Source organism: Triticum urartu, chromosome 6A, assembly GCF_056163025.1.
Source record: "Triticum urartu cultivar PI428250 chromosome 6A, HENAU_Tu73, whole genome shotgun sequence".
Lineage (NCBI taxonomy): Eukaryota > Viridiplantae > Streptophyta > Magnoliopsida > Poales > Poaceae > Triticum > Triticum urartu.
In genome coordinates, this window is record NC_141878.1 from 38,512,000 (window position 1) to 38,528,006 (window position 16,007).

A 16,007-nucleotide genomic window follows, 5' to 3' on the forward strand; every position below is an offset into this window, starting at 1 on the left:
AAACAACTCGACGAAAACAGGTCACTGCAACATCAAAATCAACTATGGCGCTCTCATCCGCGGAACCCCAGGCTTTACCCAACAACGGAAACACAACGGGGGGGGGGGGGGGGGGGAATCTCACCGGAACAAGTCGCCGATGACCGCTGCGTAAGCAACCAGCGCCCGTCCGCGCGATATCTGCAGAAACTCGAGCGATTTTGAGTCGAATCGCTCCGAGGAAGAGGAAGAGGAGAAGTAATGGCGAAGTGGGATGAGTGGGCGGAGTGGAGCGAGAGCCGTTGCAGTTCGGGAGAAGAAGAGAGGGGATTGTGGGCGAGGGAAGTGGGGATTGGAGGAAGCCGCGGCGGACGGGGCCACTTGCCAGAGGGAGAGAGGGGCGCGGGATAACTCCCTCGGGCGAGAGACGCTGAGATGCAACGAGGCAATTCACTCGCGACGATAGATGCAGATTGGACGGCTGTGCGATCGTTCGGACCTTTTGTCAATTCCAGAACGTTCGGTCGTTACATTTGTCGTATTATTATTTTAAGTGTTAGCTATTGGGCTGGCACATTACTGTTGATGCCTCAAGCGAGAGTTAAAAAAGAAAAAAAAACTCTGGCTGGGCACGGGCGACGTATCTCTGAAAAAGACCATCATACCCTTTATTATGAAGGGGTATGAAGAGATCTCGTCCGCTGATGTATTTAGGGGGGTGTACCGAAGCGGAAGTGTTATATATGTAATTGAAGGAAGTTGAGAGTCGTGCAGAGCTCACTCAAACCACTGCAGACCAGGCGTGTGTTGCACTTGGTTTAATTACGGACCTGAGGAAACTAAAGCAAGCTTAGGAGACTCTCAGCTCAGAAAACGAACTTCTGCGAGAGCAGTTGGCTATGTGGCAGCAAGACCACTACGCCCTTCTTGCAGATTACGACAAGAAGAAAGGAGAGGAAGAACGATCGCAAATGCTTCTGCAGAGTGTGGATCATATCAAGCTGTTGGTCCAAAATAATTCTGATGAGCTTGGAAGATTGCGAGCAGAAGCTCTTGCTGCTGCCCAAAAGAAGGATGACGAGATTGGCAGATTGCGAGCAGAACTTGTTGCTACCGAAAAGAAACTAGAGACAGCTCAAAAGATTGTGGATGCTCTTAAGGCGTCGACCCAAAAGAAGGACGATGAGATTGTCGCTGCCCAAAAGGAGAAAATGCACTCCTTGGTCAACGAGAAGGATAATGAAATCCAAAGACTGAAAGATGGGCAAGATGAAACTAGTCAGAAGCGCAGGCGTGTCTCTATGACAGCAAATGTAAGTACTATCTATCACGTTTGCAATTGTATGGATGGGCTCACACTGAACCTTGATTCCCTCGTTTATTTGCTTAGTGGCCCTGACTTGCCATACACACACATATATATTGATTGTATGGATGGGCATTGTCGCGTCCAGTTTAATAAGTAAATCTGCTTGATTAAGAAAATTAATCCAAATTTACTACTTGGAAGTTAGTTGATCACCTCAAGCTGTGTGATCATTAGCTGTTTTACTAATAGTCCTGTGCGTTTTACCAATTTTTCGCTCAAAACATATACGAATTGAATTGCATTCACCTAAAAGACTATAAGCTCGGCGATACAGTATATTCCAACAATATGCATCCTAAATCTTGAAAGGTTGCATGCACGGGTTACCTGTTGTTGAGAGGCTACATATAAGCTCCAGGCCGTTCTTGGCCTTCAGATCTGAATCCCAAGTGAGAATGTAGTAGTAGTAAGTAGATAGAACAATCTTCTTTTCTGTGTCAAACACACCCTAGTAAGTCATAAGAATTGTATGTATTTTTACCGGGCTAGTTATCTGGAAAGTGGCAACTGCAAGGATGCAAAAGAGCAAGCTCTGAGCACCCATGGTACCGAATTTGATGGCATGGTCTGTCATCTTATTCCAGTATGTCTTGCTTCAGTTTTTGAGTGATTCTGCCACAAGCATTTTTAAGAGAGTGCTGAGATCAAAATAAGCCTCCCTGCGACAGGCCGGAGCTCCGCTCTGCTTGTCAGAAGTTAGCCTTTATCTTTATACTTGAATATGGATCACAACATAACACTTGGTGTGCCATGCTCCAAGCCATTGTTGGATTTCTGATCTGAATCCTAGGGGAAGATGAAGTTGATAGAATAGACATGCATGTTCCACTTCATGTGGTGCAAAAGAACAAGCGCCAAGCTCACATGGTAACAAGTTTCTAGGGCAAGGTCTCATCTTGTTCCAGTATGACCAACTTGAGTTTTGATTTGCAGCATTGCTCACGGCAGCTTGTTCTTATCTTGATTTCAGCACTCTCTTCCTTTTTCATATTGTCTGCCATTTTGTGGGTCTCTCATGGCTGCCATTTTTTGTTGATCCCTTATGGCTGCCATTTTGTGAGTTATTTACCCAAAACCACCACACTTGGGGCTAGGGTAACCGGTCACTACCACATTTAAGCCATGTCACAAAAAACCACCAACTCTGGGACTAATCGGTACCGCGGAGCACTGACTGGCCGTTTTAGCCGCGGAAACAGCGAAACCGACAGGTCGGGCCCACCTGTCGGGTCGACGTGGCGCGGGCTGACGGACGCCGTTAGACGGAGGGGGACGGCCGTTTCCGCGCCCGTGTATTAGTGGGCCGTGCGGGTCGCTCGTCGGACCAGACCGCACCAGAGCACATCCGACCCCTTTGTCTCGACCTCGACGACCGCCGCCGCCGCCACCGTCGTCTCGCCGCCGTCCGCCGGTCCGCCATGGTTTCCTGGAGCGAGGAGTCAAGCTCTTCTTCTTCGGACGACGAGTCAGTGACTAGCCAGGTATGTTCATTTGGGGATTCCAACATTTAGGGTTAGGGTTAGGGTTCTTGAGTTGGGGATTTCTTACCAAGTCGCTGATTTCTTCAATCTCTTTGGTTTTAAACTTCCTAGGACTATCTCATGCTATGAATGGAGTGGCATTGCTCATGAGCTCTCCTCTCGCTGTCTGCATCGCGAGACTTGCCTCAGGCTAGTAGCATTTGAATCTACGGACACTGGCCGACGTTTTCTTGCTTGCGCTGAGGAGAAGGTATGTTGGTTAGTACTGTATTGAGTTAACCTTAGTTAGTTTTTCCTCCATTCGAATGCCAGAAGGAAATTTTGCTCTGCTTATTAGTGTGAACAATTGTCATTGCCCACAGTTGGATTTAATTATGCTCTGACAATAGTAAATTATGCTATGCCAGTGTAATTTGCTCCAAATAATTAAGTAGTGTACAACATTGTTAGTGCCAGTAGGAAATTATGCTATGGCAGTGTAATTTGCTCAAATAATTAAGTAGCGTACAACTAGTGTACAATATTGTTAGTGCCAGCACTAAATTTTGTACTTATTAATGACAACATATATTTAGTTTATATGCTGTTAAAAGTGACAAAAATTTCTGATTGACAACACATATTAATTTGATAGGCTTTCTTAATTGTTTGTGCATTTAAATGAACACAATTTCTTACTGAGAACATCTCTTGTGTAGTATGATTGACAATATTTTTTCTGAATTATAGGCTGAACTAAAGTGCAACTATCTGGAGTGGATAGACCCTGAGTGGTCAGTGGCTATGCAGTTCTGCCTAACTGAATTGTGGGGAATGTATGACAAAGAAATCAATGACAGGCTGAGAGACAATGTTCAGCTTGGTGATCAGAATTACAAATTAGTTGGAGAAAAGAGGAAGATGGAAGAAGAGCTGAGATTTTTCAAACTTGATTTTGCAAAAATGGTGGCTGACAAGGAGGATGCTATTACCGAGCTGGGCAATACTAGGTTGGCTCTCAATGATCTGAAAGAGGAGATGGAGAAGAAGAAGCTGGCAGACCATGGTTGCACAAACCTACATCAGTTACTCAGGGCAAAGGCAGAGAAGGAGAGGGACAAGCTTGTGGTAGAGAGAGACCAAGTGCTCACAGAGAGAGACCAACTAAAGGAAGAGAAGAAAAAGCTAGAGTACATCATCTCTGATTTGCTGAAACAGAAGCATGGCTACAAGGACAAGATCAAGAAGTTGAAGGAGATATGTGATGAATTTTAATTATGTAATGTGGCATTGTACTGGTGTAGTTGTGCTCTGTTGCCTGAATAATCAGCCCTACTAGAAGTGCACTGTATTGTTGTAATGGTTAAATTTGTACTGAATTATGCAGTTTATCTGCAAGTCTAGAATTTGAACTTATGGCATGAATTTGAACTTAATTTGTAGTGCTATCTCTTGTATCATATTGAGTACTCTATTATATTTACTTCACTCCAGGTGAAACTGGTGTGATAGTCAAATTATTGTGCACAGAAAAATTTGAAATACTAGTAACTTATGGCATGAGTATACCAGGAACTTTCTGGCATTATTATTATGCACATAATGTGATGATCAGGGAGTGCAAACAACATAGCAGTACAGAGTAAATGTAGCAGTGCAAGCACATAATTATAGATAGGTACATGATGATTGAAGCAAGCCAACATAGCAGTACACAAGAATAATAGATAGTAGTTCCTCATAGCATAAAACCAAGATCCATACATAGGTTTAGCATAACATTACACAACAATAGTTCATAGTGGCACACATAGGTTCAACACAACATTAATAAGTTCAAATTTAGTCTTGGCATAGATAAAGTGCTCTAGTGCCTGATGGAGCACACATGCACTTGGATACATAGTCAAACAAGAACTCTCAGTAGTTTCCACTGGCATAGAAGTACCCCTCCATCCTTTTGCTCATGTATCTTGCCCTTTTCGGCCTATTTCCTGTTGGCTGGCTAGTTGAAGCTTCTGCAGTAGTTCTTGGAGGATTGAAGCTTCTTGCACCTGTTTTTGCACCTCTCCTTGCAGCAGCAGTACCAGCACCAGAAGGAGAAGAATTTACAGCTCTAGCAGATGAACCAGCAGCTCTAGCAGATGTAGCAGCAGCTCTAGCAGATTTGTCCCTTGAAGCAGCAGCAGCAGATCCCCTTGAAGCAGATGTAGAGCTTGCACCCCTAGGAGTTGTTGTACCAGATGTTGAGCTTCCACCTTGCTGCCATGTAGGGGTTGTCCTGTTTTCCTGTAATTATTTTTGTTGGATAAATTTCAGTGATACTTAATGAGTGATGAGATAGAGAAGGAAGTCAAAAATAACATACCATGGGTTTGTTCTTCCTGATTTGCAGATCTGGCCTCAATGGCTTTGCCACTCGACACATGCCAACTAGGCTACCTTGACCGAAGTGTCGACAAGATGCGTTACCACTCGACACATGCCAACTAGGGTAGGTGGGAGGTTGGTTGGGCTATGTTGGCCCATAAGGGTCACCCTAGGCTATCTTGACCGAAGTATCGACAAGATGCGTTACCACTCGACACATGCCAACTAGGGTAGGTGGGAGGTTGGTTGGGCTATGGTGGCCCATAAGGGTCACCCTAGGCTACCTTGACCGAAGTGTCGACAAGATGCGTTACCACTCAACACATGCCAACTAGGGTAGGTGGGAGGTTGGTTGGGCTATGGTGGCCCATAAGGGTCACCCTAGGCTATCTTGACCGAAGTGTCGACAAGATGCGTTACCACTCGACAGATGCCAACTAGGGTAGGTGGGAGGTTGGTTGGGCTATGGTGGCCCATAAGGGTCACCCTAGGCTATCTTGACCGAAGTATCGACAAGATGTGTTACCACTCGACAAGATGCGTTACCACTCGACAAGATGTGTTACCTTTTGGGCCACCATAGGCCCTCTTGACCTAATTGTCGACAAGATGCATTACCACTATACACATGCCAACTAGGGTAAGTGTTCAACAAATTAATGAACTAAATACACTAAATGCAGAACTAATTAGACTAAATACACTAAATGCATAACTAATTAAACAAATTCATGAACTAATTAGAGTACTAATTTAGGGACAAGTGAAGATGTAGATGAACTCACCTTCTGTCTATCAGACATGAATGTGTACTTCCCAAATTTTCCCTCTTCAGTCCCTCCTAGGGCATACTTGAGTTGAGTCAAAAACCATTACCAATTTGGTGTGTCTTCAACTCCAACCACTCCAAATGCTATGGGGTACATATTGTTGTTTGCATCCCTTCCAGTAGCAGCTAGTATTTGTGCCTCACTAGTTAACTTAATGAAACAACCATCTAAGCCTATGAATGGCCTGCATCCATTCAAAAATCCCTCAACACATGCATTCAAACAGAAAAAAATACCATGAAACCTTGGTCCTGCAGTTGGGTTTTCTCTTGTTTTTCCACTCATAGTACTGACAATGCATCTTGATTCAGGATTTGTAGCCTTCACAGTCTCCAAAAAATCTCTCAGCCTCTTGTATTGTCTCTTGTGATCTCCAAGCACAATCTCCTTTGCTTTCCTCTTTGCTCTCCATGCCATCATCTTGGGCACCTCAACACCAAACTGCCTCTTTACCTTGTCAACTATAGCAGGTACAGTAGTGTTGGGGTCTGATCTAATAGTTTCAAGCATTTTGTTGCCAAGCCACTTGGAGCTGATCCTTGTATTCTCAGATTGGGTGGGACATGTGTGCTCCAATACCATCTTCTTAATGCAGAAAGTGGGCTCATTACTGATCTTTGCTGCAGCTGTCGGATTTCGGGTTCCGGCAGACCCTTGAGGTTCGAACACTGGGGTGCGCGTGGAGATCTCTCCCCTATCAATCTACGTCCGATCCTCTCGTGCGAACTAAGATGAAAATGATGAACAACACAGGAGACACGAGGTATATATTGGTTCGGGCGACCGTTGTGGTGTAATACCCTACTCCAGTGTGTGGTGTGGTGGATTTCCTCTGGGGCTGATGAAGGAAAGTACAAGGGAAGAACAGCCTCGCGAGGGGTGTTCTTGAGCTGATGCGGTGTGTTCTACTTAGTCTCTGCTGGGTTCTTCTTCTCTCTTCTGCCCTCTTTCCTTCCTCTCTTTCTACTCCTCTTTTTCTTTGTGGAGGCTAGCTCTATTTATAGAGGCCCTGGGCCTCTCCCCGAATAGTTGAGCGGGAAGGGCGCCAACATTTGGCCATTTTGAAGGGGAACATATAGTACAAGTTATCCTAACCAAAGGTGGTCTTCGGCTGCCAAAAGCACTGGTGATGATGCCGTCTTGGGCTCCACGGTGACCTCCGTCCGGCCGTCCGGTTGGTCTTGGTCTAGTTGCACCGGAATGGTAACCTTTGCCTGATACCTTGGCCTGTGCTTGCCCCCTTTGCACCAAAGAGGAAACAAGGACCCTGCACAGGCCGGCGCCCGCCTGGCGCCCGCCTGGCCTTGATCATCATGCCTTGCATCATGGGATCCTCGCGAGGTACCATTGCATTGATCTCTCCATCTCCTCGCGAGCCTTCCTGATGAGGCCGCTCTTGAGGAAGCTTCATGTTGTCTGCCTCACGAGGCTTGGCCCCTCGCGAGGGTCTTGAGCTTGCATTGATGAAGATGGGACGCGTTGGGCCCCCACCTGAGCCACGCCGCAGGCAGGCAAGTCTGGGGACCCCCGTTCCCAGAACGCCGACAATAGCCCCCGGGCCCAAGGCGCGCGTGGGCTTGGCTTAGCCGAGAAGCGAAGGGGCAAGCGCGAAGTGCTGCGGGCCCTAACAGCATGCGGCCTTGGGTGCCGCGTGGCGGTTGATTGTATGTGGGCGTCTGCACTTCCCACGGCGCCTCGGCAACTGCACGGCTTGACAAGTTCCTGCATGCAGAGATATGGGTCATGATTACCTGAGGTCATGGTGCTCGGCGGTTGGCCTTCCCCGGCTATAAGTACGGGGCTGCGTGAGCTCCGCCAGTTCACCCCTTTCCGTTACTCTTCCTCTTCTTCCTCCTCATCCTTGCTTCCTCTTGCACCAATGGCACCGATCCGCCAGTTTTCAGCTGAGGAGAAGGGAAAGGCCCCCAGAGAGGGTCCTGACCCCCTCCCGCCGAAGAAGTAGCCAATCCTCTTTCGCCGGGACAAAGGCGCCTGGCAGGAGGTGTCGGGGCCGTGGTACGAGCAGCCGCCGCCTGGGTTTCCGCTGCCCTTGTATGCCCGCGTCGTAGGCCCCAGGGTGGAGGATGACGAGCAACACCGACAGCATCGCCGCCGACGCCGGCGAGTCACAGTGGTGCGCGTCGAACCCCCTGGAGTCCACGCGGAGCGCTCCTCTCGCGAGCTTGTGCTCCACGCTGCCATGCCTCCAACTTCGTGGATCCGCCTTCCTCCCTCCTTCGCCTTCGAGATGCCACCGAGCGGGGCCCTGGAGCACTGGCTGCAGCACGCCGACTGTGGCACCCCTGCAACCGGAGCGGAGGTCGCGGTCGTCGCTCCGGGCAAGGTCTTCATGACCCGGGGCTGGGGTGAGATTGCCCGGGTCTGTCACGCGGAAGGCGCCTTGGTGATCCATCTTGAATACGACGGCGCCTCCTTGATGTTCCTCAAGGTCTTTGATGCAGAAGGACGCCGGCTGGAATGCTGCCCTAAGGGAAGCGGCAGGGGTGACGAACTGGCGAGGACCAGCCCCGCCCGTTGTATAACACCCTCGATGCAACTATAGCTCCCACGTGTGGAGGCACGACTTAGAGGCATAACCGCATTGAAAGCAATGTCGCAAGTCGGGAAATCATTACACATCCCATGTACATAAATAATATAAAGGGGAGGAACATAGTTGGCTTACACTCGCCACGTCACATCAAAGTACATAAATAACATCCATCATACAAATCACTCATGGCCCGACTACGGTGCCAAAATAGAAAAGACCCCCAACATGCGACAAGGCCCTGAATCGATAACCCCAACTAGGCACCACTACTGATCATCCGGAAAAGACACGTAGTATCGCTGAGAGTCCTCGTCGAACTCCCACTTGAGCTCGTAATCGTCAACTGGAGTAGAAACACCTGGACCTGCATCTGGAGTTGTAGTATCTGTGAGCCACAGGGACTTAGCAATCTCACACCCACGCGATCAAGACTATTTAAGCTTATAGGAAGGTTAAGGCAAGTGTAGGTTGAGCTGCAGCAAGCGACTAGCATATATGGTGGCTAACTTATACGCAAATGAGAGCGAGAAGAGAAGGCGAAGCACAAGCAAGAAACTAAAGGAAAATCCTGCGCAAGCATAACTCCAACACCGTGTCCACTTCCCGGACTCCGCCGAGAAGGGGCCATCACGGTAACACACACGGTTGATTCATTTTAATTAAGTTTAGTTAAAGTTATCTACAACCGGACATTAACAAATTCCCATCTGCCCATAACCGTGGGCACGAATTTCGAAAGTTCAATCCCTGCAGGGGAGTCCCAAATTAGCCCATGACAAGCTCTCACGGTCAACGAAGGAATAGACCTCCACCCGAGACACACCGATCAGACTCGGCAACCCGGTACAACAAGACAATTCGACAGGTTAAAACAAGACCAGCAACACCGCCCGAATGTGCCGACAAATCCCGATAGGAGCTGCACATATCTCTTTCTCAGGGCACACTCAGATGAGCCAGACGTCGGGTAAGCCAGCCCAGAGTTGCCCCTGGTAGCCTCGGACATCGCTCAGTGGGACCAACACTCAGAGGAGCACTGGCCCAGGGGGGTTAAAATAAGATGACCCTTGAGTCTGCAGAACCCAAGGGAAAGAAAAGGCTAGGTGGCAAATGGTAAAACCAAGGTTGGGCATTGCTGGAAAAGCTTTAATCAAGGCGAAATATCAAGGTGTTCCCATTATAACCCAACCGCGTAAGGAACGCACAATCCGGGAACATAACACCGATATGACGGAAAACTAGGGCGGCGAGAGTGGAACAAAACACTAGTCGAGAGGCCGAGCCTTCTACCCTTTACCAAGTATATAGGTGCATTAAGATAACATAGCAATATAATGATATCCCAACAAGTAAATAAATGTTCCAACAAGGAACGGCTCCAATCTTCACCTGCAACTAACAACGCTATAAGAAGGGCTGAGCAAAGCGGTAACATAGCCAATCAACGGTTTGCTAGGACAATGGTAGGTTAGAGGTTCAATCATGCAATTGGGAGGCTGACAAGCAAGTGGTAGGCATCGTAGCAGTGGCAAAGCAAAAGAGCGAGCAAACTAGCATAGCAAAGATAGTAGTGATTTCGAGGGTATGATCATCTTGCCTGCAAAGCTGTCAGAGTTGACTGGATCCTCAAAAGCACACTCAACGGGCTCCTCGTTAGCGAACTCGTCTCCCGGCTCTACCCAACAAGACAAACAAGCAACAAGGATACAATCAACCACGTGCAAGACCAAGCTATATGATGAAATGATGATATGTTATGCGGGATGCAATGCGGGATGCAAAATGCAAGATATGACAGGAAATGCATGAACCTGGCCTCAACATGGAATTCCAAGGGTGCCACTGGATAGAGGGAATGAAATCGCTTGAAAACGATATAAAGATCATAGGAATCGGAGCTACGGTTTGGAAATGGCGAGCGTTTTACGAAACGAACCGATCTGCGATATACAGCAAGTAGGCTCCTAAATGCAACGAAAAGAACATGCTACAGCCACCAAACATGAAAACAAAATACAAGGCAGTGATGTACACAAGATTCTTAACAAAACACTAGCACTGAGCCATAGGCACATTCATCCATTAAGAGGTTCAAACAAGCATGGCAAAAATGAATATGCAAACAGATTCCAGACTTAGTGAAATTAACACTAGCCTGAAATTTCAGATCACGAAGCCCTCTTCGGAGCAGCAAAACAACATGATAAAAAACCTGAAAATGACAAGTAATAACATGGCATGGAGATACTCAACAAGCTTAACAAAACACCCAAAGTAACCTGGGGCCAAAAGGGTTCACAAAATACTCTACCGAGCTCACGAACATAGCTCGAACACAATCAGTTTTCAGACTTAGTGAAAACTGAGACATGCAGAAATTTAACTCGCGAAGGCATGTAAACGAGCTCGATGCACTCACTACGGTGCAAGTCATGGCAAGGCAAGCATATAACCAGCAAGAAGGCACAATATGCTAGCAACACATGGCAAGAACAAAGGCATAGCATGCATGGAACACTAACGGTAGCATCGGCAAAATCGCAAACAAGTTGACGATCTGCCCAGATTAACAACGAAGCAAAAGTTGAGCTCGATTGAGTCAACCTAGAGCACTCCACATATGAAAACAAAGACATGGATGGATAGAGCATAACATAAATATCAAAACTCCCTTACTGATCATCCTCAAAAGAGGCACGGATCACTAGGAAACAAGCTGGACATATAGCATCATGAACTAAAATATCCCAGACTTTGTGAAAATCACCAAGTCCCTGAAATCTGCAATCTCAGGTACCTCTCTCCGCAAGCTTGCACAAGACAACACACACATCCTAAAAATGCATGGGTGGCACCTCTGGAGAGAAGACAAAATGCTTAACAATTCATCCCAAAGGGGCACAGGCATATCATGCACGAATTAAACATGGCAAAAATGACAAAAGTGCATGATGAACTAACGGATCTGCAATTTAACTCACGAAGCCTCCTTCTAACAGCATTTTGGGCATCAAGATGACCTCAAATGCAAATGATGCAATGGAATGAAATGATGTACATGTCGAGGCGAAGATTTTGATATATCATACGCCCAAAACGGAGCTACTGTTGCGGAGATACAAGCAGTCAAAGGTAGCACGAAACTTAGGGTTTCGGGAGTGAAAAGTCAACCGAGTGGATCTAGATCTGGCGCACGGATCTCGAGGCGGCGGCGGTACTGTAGCTCGAGCCCGCCGGAGATGGCCGGGCGGTGGCCGGAGAAAGGGGGAGCTCGCCGGGCCTTGGCCGGAGAGGAGGGGCGCCGGCCCGGACGACGAGGAGGCGCGGCGAAGGGCGGCGGGGCCGGCTCGGGCGCCGTGGCGCGGACGCTGGGGCAGAGCGGCGCGGCTCGCCGGAGGCGCGGTGCGGCGGCCGGAGGCGGGGGAGGCGGCGGATCCGGGCGGGAGGCGAGCCCCGGGCGGCGGCGGAGCTCACCGGGCCGCGGGGGCCGGATGCGGGCTCCCGGGCCGCGGTGGGAGGCGGCGGCGGCGGGGGTGACGTGGGGGCCCCCGAGTGGCTGGGCGCGGCGGCGGGGTGACGGGCGGACAATGTCCGTCGGCGGCGGTTGTGTCCGGCGGCGGCGGGAGGAGTTGGATCTAGGGTTAGGGGGGAGAAGAACCGTGGATTTTGGAGGGGGGTATATATATAGACATAGAGGGAACTAGGAGAGTCCAAATGAGGTGCGGTTTTCGCCCACGCGATCGTGGTCGAACGCTCTAGGACATGGAGCATAGTTTGGTGGGTTTTGGGCCAAATTTGGGGGGTGTTGGGCTGCAACACACACGAGGCCTTTTCGGTCCTTCGGTTAACCGTAGGAGTATCAAACGAAGTCCAAATGACCCGAAACTTGACAGGTGGTCTACCGGTAGTAAACCAAGGCCGCATGGCAAGTCTCGGTCCAGTCCGGAAATGTTTGAACCCCACACACAAAAGAAAGCTAGAAATGGCCACCGGAGCAGAACGAAGCGCCGGAATGCAAAACGGACAACGGGGAAAATGCTCGAATGCATGAGATGAGCATGTATGCAAATGCAATGCCCGAGATGACATGATAAGAGATGCACGAAAAAGAAAAACAACACACAGAGACAAAGACCCGAACCCGAGAAATAAATATAACTTAGCGCCGGAGACGGCAAGAGTTGGATACAAATATGGAAAGTATATCTGGGGCGTTACAACACTCCACCACTACGAAAAGATCTCGTCCCGAGATCTAGGACTGAAAGAACTCCGGGTACTCAGAACAGAGGTGATCCTCGCGTTCCCAGGTAGCTTCACGGTCGGAATGGTGAGACCACTTGACTTTGAGAAATTTGATTGACTTGTTGCGAGTCTTGCGTTCAGTTTCTTCAAGAATGGCAACTGGGTGCTCACGATAGGAGAGATCTTCTTGGAGCTCAATGTCCTCGAAGTTGACGGTGCGTTCAGGCGTCTTGAAGCACTTTCGGAGTTGGGATACATGGAACACATCATGAACGTTGGCAATGTTTGAAGGAAGCTCGAGCTGATAGGCGAGGTCGCCTCTCTTGCTAGCAATCTTGAAAGGCCCGAGATATCTGGGGGAAAGCTTCCCTTTGATACCGAAGCGACGAGTACCTTTCATAGGAGAGACACGGAGGTAAACATGATGTCCGATCTCGAAAGCCAAATCACGGTGCTTACTATAAGCTTAAATAGTCTTGATCGCGTGGGTGTGAGATTGCTGAGTCCTTGTGGCTCACAGATACTACAACTCCAGATGCAGGTCCAGGTGTTTCTGCTCCAATTGACGATTACGAGCTCAAGTGGGAGTTCGACGAGGACTCTCAGCGATACTACGTGTCTTTTCCGGATGATCAGTAGTGGTGCCTAGTTGGGGTTATCGATTCAGGGCCTTGTCGCATGTTGGGGGTCTTTTCTATTTTGGCACCGTAGTCGGGCCATGAGTGATTTGTATGATGGATGTTATTTATGTACTTTGATGTGACGTGGCGAGTGTAAGCCAACTATGTTCCTCCCCTTTATATTATTTATGTACATGGGATGTGTAATGATTTCCCGACTTGCGACATTGCTTTCAATGCGGTTATGCCTCTAAGTCGTGCCTCGACACGTGGGAGATATAGCCGCATCGAGGGCGTTACACGTTGGTCCTCCTGCAGCTCCTCAGGCAGCAGCGGAGGGACTGAGGGCTTTAGCGGCTCCCCCGAACTCCTCGCGACCCCGGAGACGAGCGACGCTAGCTACGAGCCTCCGAGCTCGCACCGCGCTCGGAGTGGGGCAGCTGCATCGGGCCGCCGACGCCACTGATCTGGATGGGATTGGCGCCGTCACTGGGCAGCCCACTGTTGATGATGGCGTCTCTTGGGGAGGTGCTAGCAAGTAGTGTCCCTTAGGGTTAGCACCTTTTGTTCCCTGCGAGGAATTAAAGCAACACCCCGCGGGGGCATGTAAGGAGTCTGACGTGCCTTTTGTAAATACTATATCCTTAATATGAATTGGCGTGAGGTGTCCGTTCTGTTCCGGCTAAGCTCCCCCTTTCTATCCTCACGAGGACTTGGCGCTCTACGCTGACAGGTCCCAGTCCCCAGGCACGCTTCAGCCGTCGATGGTATGCCAGGTCGCGATGCTGTGGTCAAGGCCAGGAGGTGAGCGGCTCGAGGTCCGGTAAGAGCCCCAGAGTCGAGATGCTCGGGAGGTACCCTTTAGCGCTCAAGCAATCCTTGCTGGGCGAGAAAGAAAGGTAGCGTCGCCGTGACAGAGTTGCACGGGGCGGGGATTTAGCGCTGCGTTGGTCTAGCTCTTGAGAGGGCGCGACTTATCTTGTGCGTCTGACGTAGTTCCTCGGAGAGGCGCCCAGCCTGAGAGGCGGTGGCCTAGGTACTACTGGGTTAGGCCCTCGCGAGCTTCTTCCCACTCCCCCGCACTTTCCTTAACGCTCTACGTCCTCAGGTCTTGGCCCTCGAGCGAGCTCAGCCGCCGCTGGTATGATAGGTCGCGATGTCGTGGGTCAAGGCCAAGGGGTGAGGGCTGGAGAGCCAGTAGGAGCCCATGAGTCGAGATGCTCAGGTACCCCCCTTTAACGTGCAAGCGGTCCGTGCCGAAGAGTGGGAGAGAGAGCTCACGATGCCCCCAACGTTGCTCCTGGAGTAGGTCCTGCACACCAATCATGAGGAGAAACAAGGCCTGTCATTACGGTCGCCGGCTAACCTATGGTCACTCCGAGGGAGCGGTCAGGGCACTGAGGGCCTGGTGAGGTGGCGCCGTGCAGGGCTGCTGCGGCCAGAGCTCGCCCACTCAGATTTAACAATGCTGCAGGGACGGACCCGTGCGCACGCGCCGTGTCAGAGCGAGCGGCTCTTCAGATAGGCGTCGATCGAGCAGGTGATTAGGTCAGGTATGTTAAGCACATAGGAAATCCAATTTCAAGCAAGCGCAGGTAAAAGCAACCGCCGCTGGGTCGGGCCCGAGCGGCATGGGGATGATGCAGCCTGCTGGGCGCCCCAAACAAGGTAAGTAAAGAGCATAACCAAAATGGATACGTGCCGCGGGGACGGACCCACGTGGCCTGGAAATGGTGCAGCCCTGTGGGCGCTCCCAGCTGAAAGTAGAACTCTGAAAGATGTCACCTGGTGCTGTTGAAGATGAAGTGATACTGAGGAAGTAAGCGATGTGTGGTGAAGACGTCGGCCCTCATGAGCCCCCAGGCCCAGGGGCCTCGGGAGGCTCCGGTGGCACGTGCAGGTCTTCGGGGACCATCGCCACCTTCACCGGGACCGCGATATGCCTGACCTCCTGAGCCTCCAGAATGCTCCTCAACAGGTGCTGATGTGCAGCGACCGTGCTTGGCAGGCCGAAGGGCATGCGAACGTAGCTGTGAGGTGGTCCCTCGCGGCGCCCTACGGCCGAAGTCCATAGGCGCCTCTGGGACGCAGCTCGGTTGAGCCCTGGTACGTCGACGTAGACGCGTAGTCCTTCATCCTCGCTTGGATGTGGGGCCACGGCAGGTAAGCCGCGGCTGCCGTGCATGACTCTGGACTCTTGTAGCTCTTGGGTGTTCCTTGCGATGAACTCCTGAGGGTTTGGTCTCCTTTGACTTGTACCTTCCTAAGGGAAGCGTGCTTGAAAGCACCCCTCCAAGTGGTGCCCGAGCGCCTCCCCCGCGACCTTGGTAAGGTCGGTGGCTCTCCAAGAGAGAGCCCTTGAGCCCTGCCTGAGGAGGGCGCCGGGCGCGCCTTCCTATGCGTGAGAGGGCGGCGCTCCCTGATCGGGCGCGAATCCTGACGCAATACCTCCGGAGGTGCCTGCCTCCTTGTGGCTCGGGCCAGGTGAGGTCTTCTTCTTCTTGAGGGTCGCCTCGGGAGGCCTCCCGCTCCCGTGATCTGGGTCTTTGATTGCTGCGGCTTGGAACGCATGCTCAAGCG

At 50.3% G+C, this 16,007-nt stretch overlaps 1 protein-coding gene across 1 annotated transcript; it reads left to right on the forward strand.

Annotated features, from left to right (window-relative positions):
• Positions 1–2,766: 2,766 nt before the first annotated feature.
• On the forward strand, positions 2,767–4,083 carry LOC147963616 (uncharacterized). Its single transcript, XM_087526755.1, has 3 exons — positions 2,767–2,827; positions 2,931–3,079; positions 3,559–4,083. Exons 1-3 carry the CDS (start codon positions 2,767–2,769, stop codon positions 4,081–4,083), a joined length of 735 nt encoding a protein of 244 aa, XP_087382881.1.
• Positions 4,084–16,007: the final 11,924 nt, after the last annotated feature.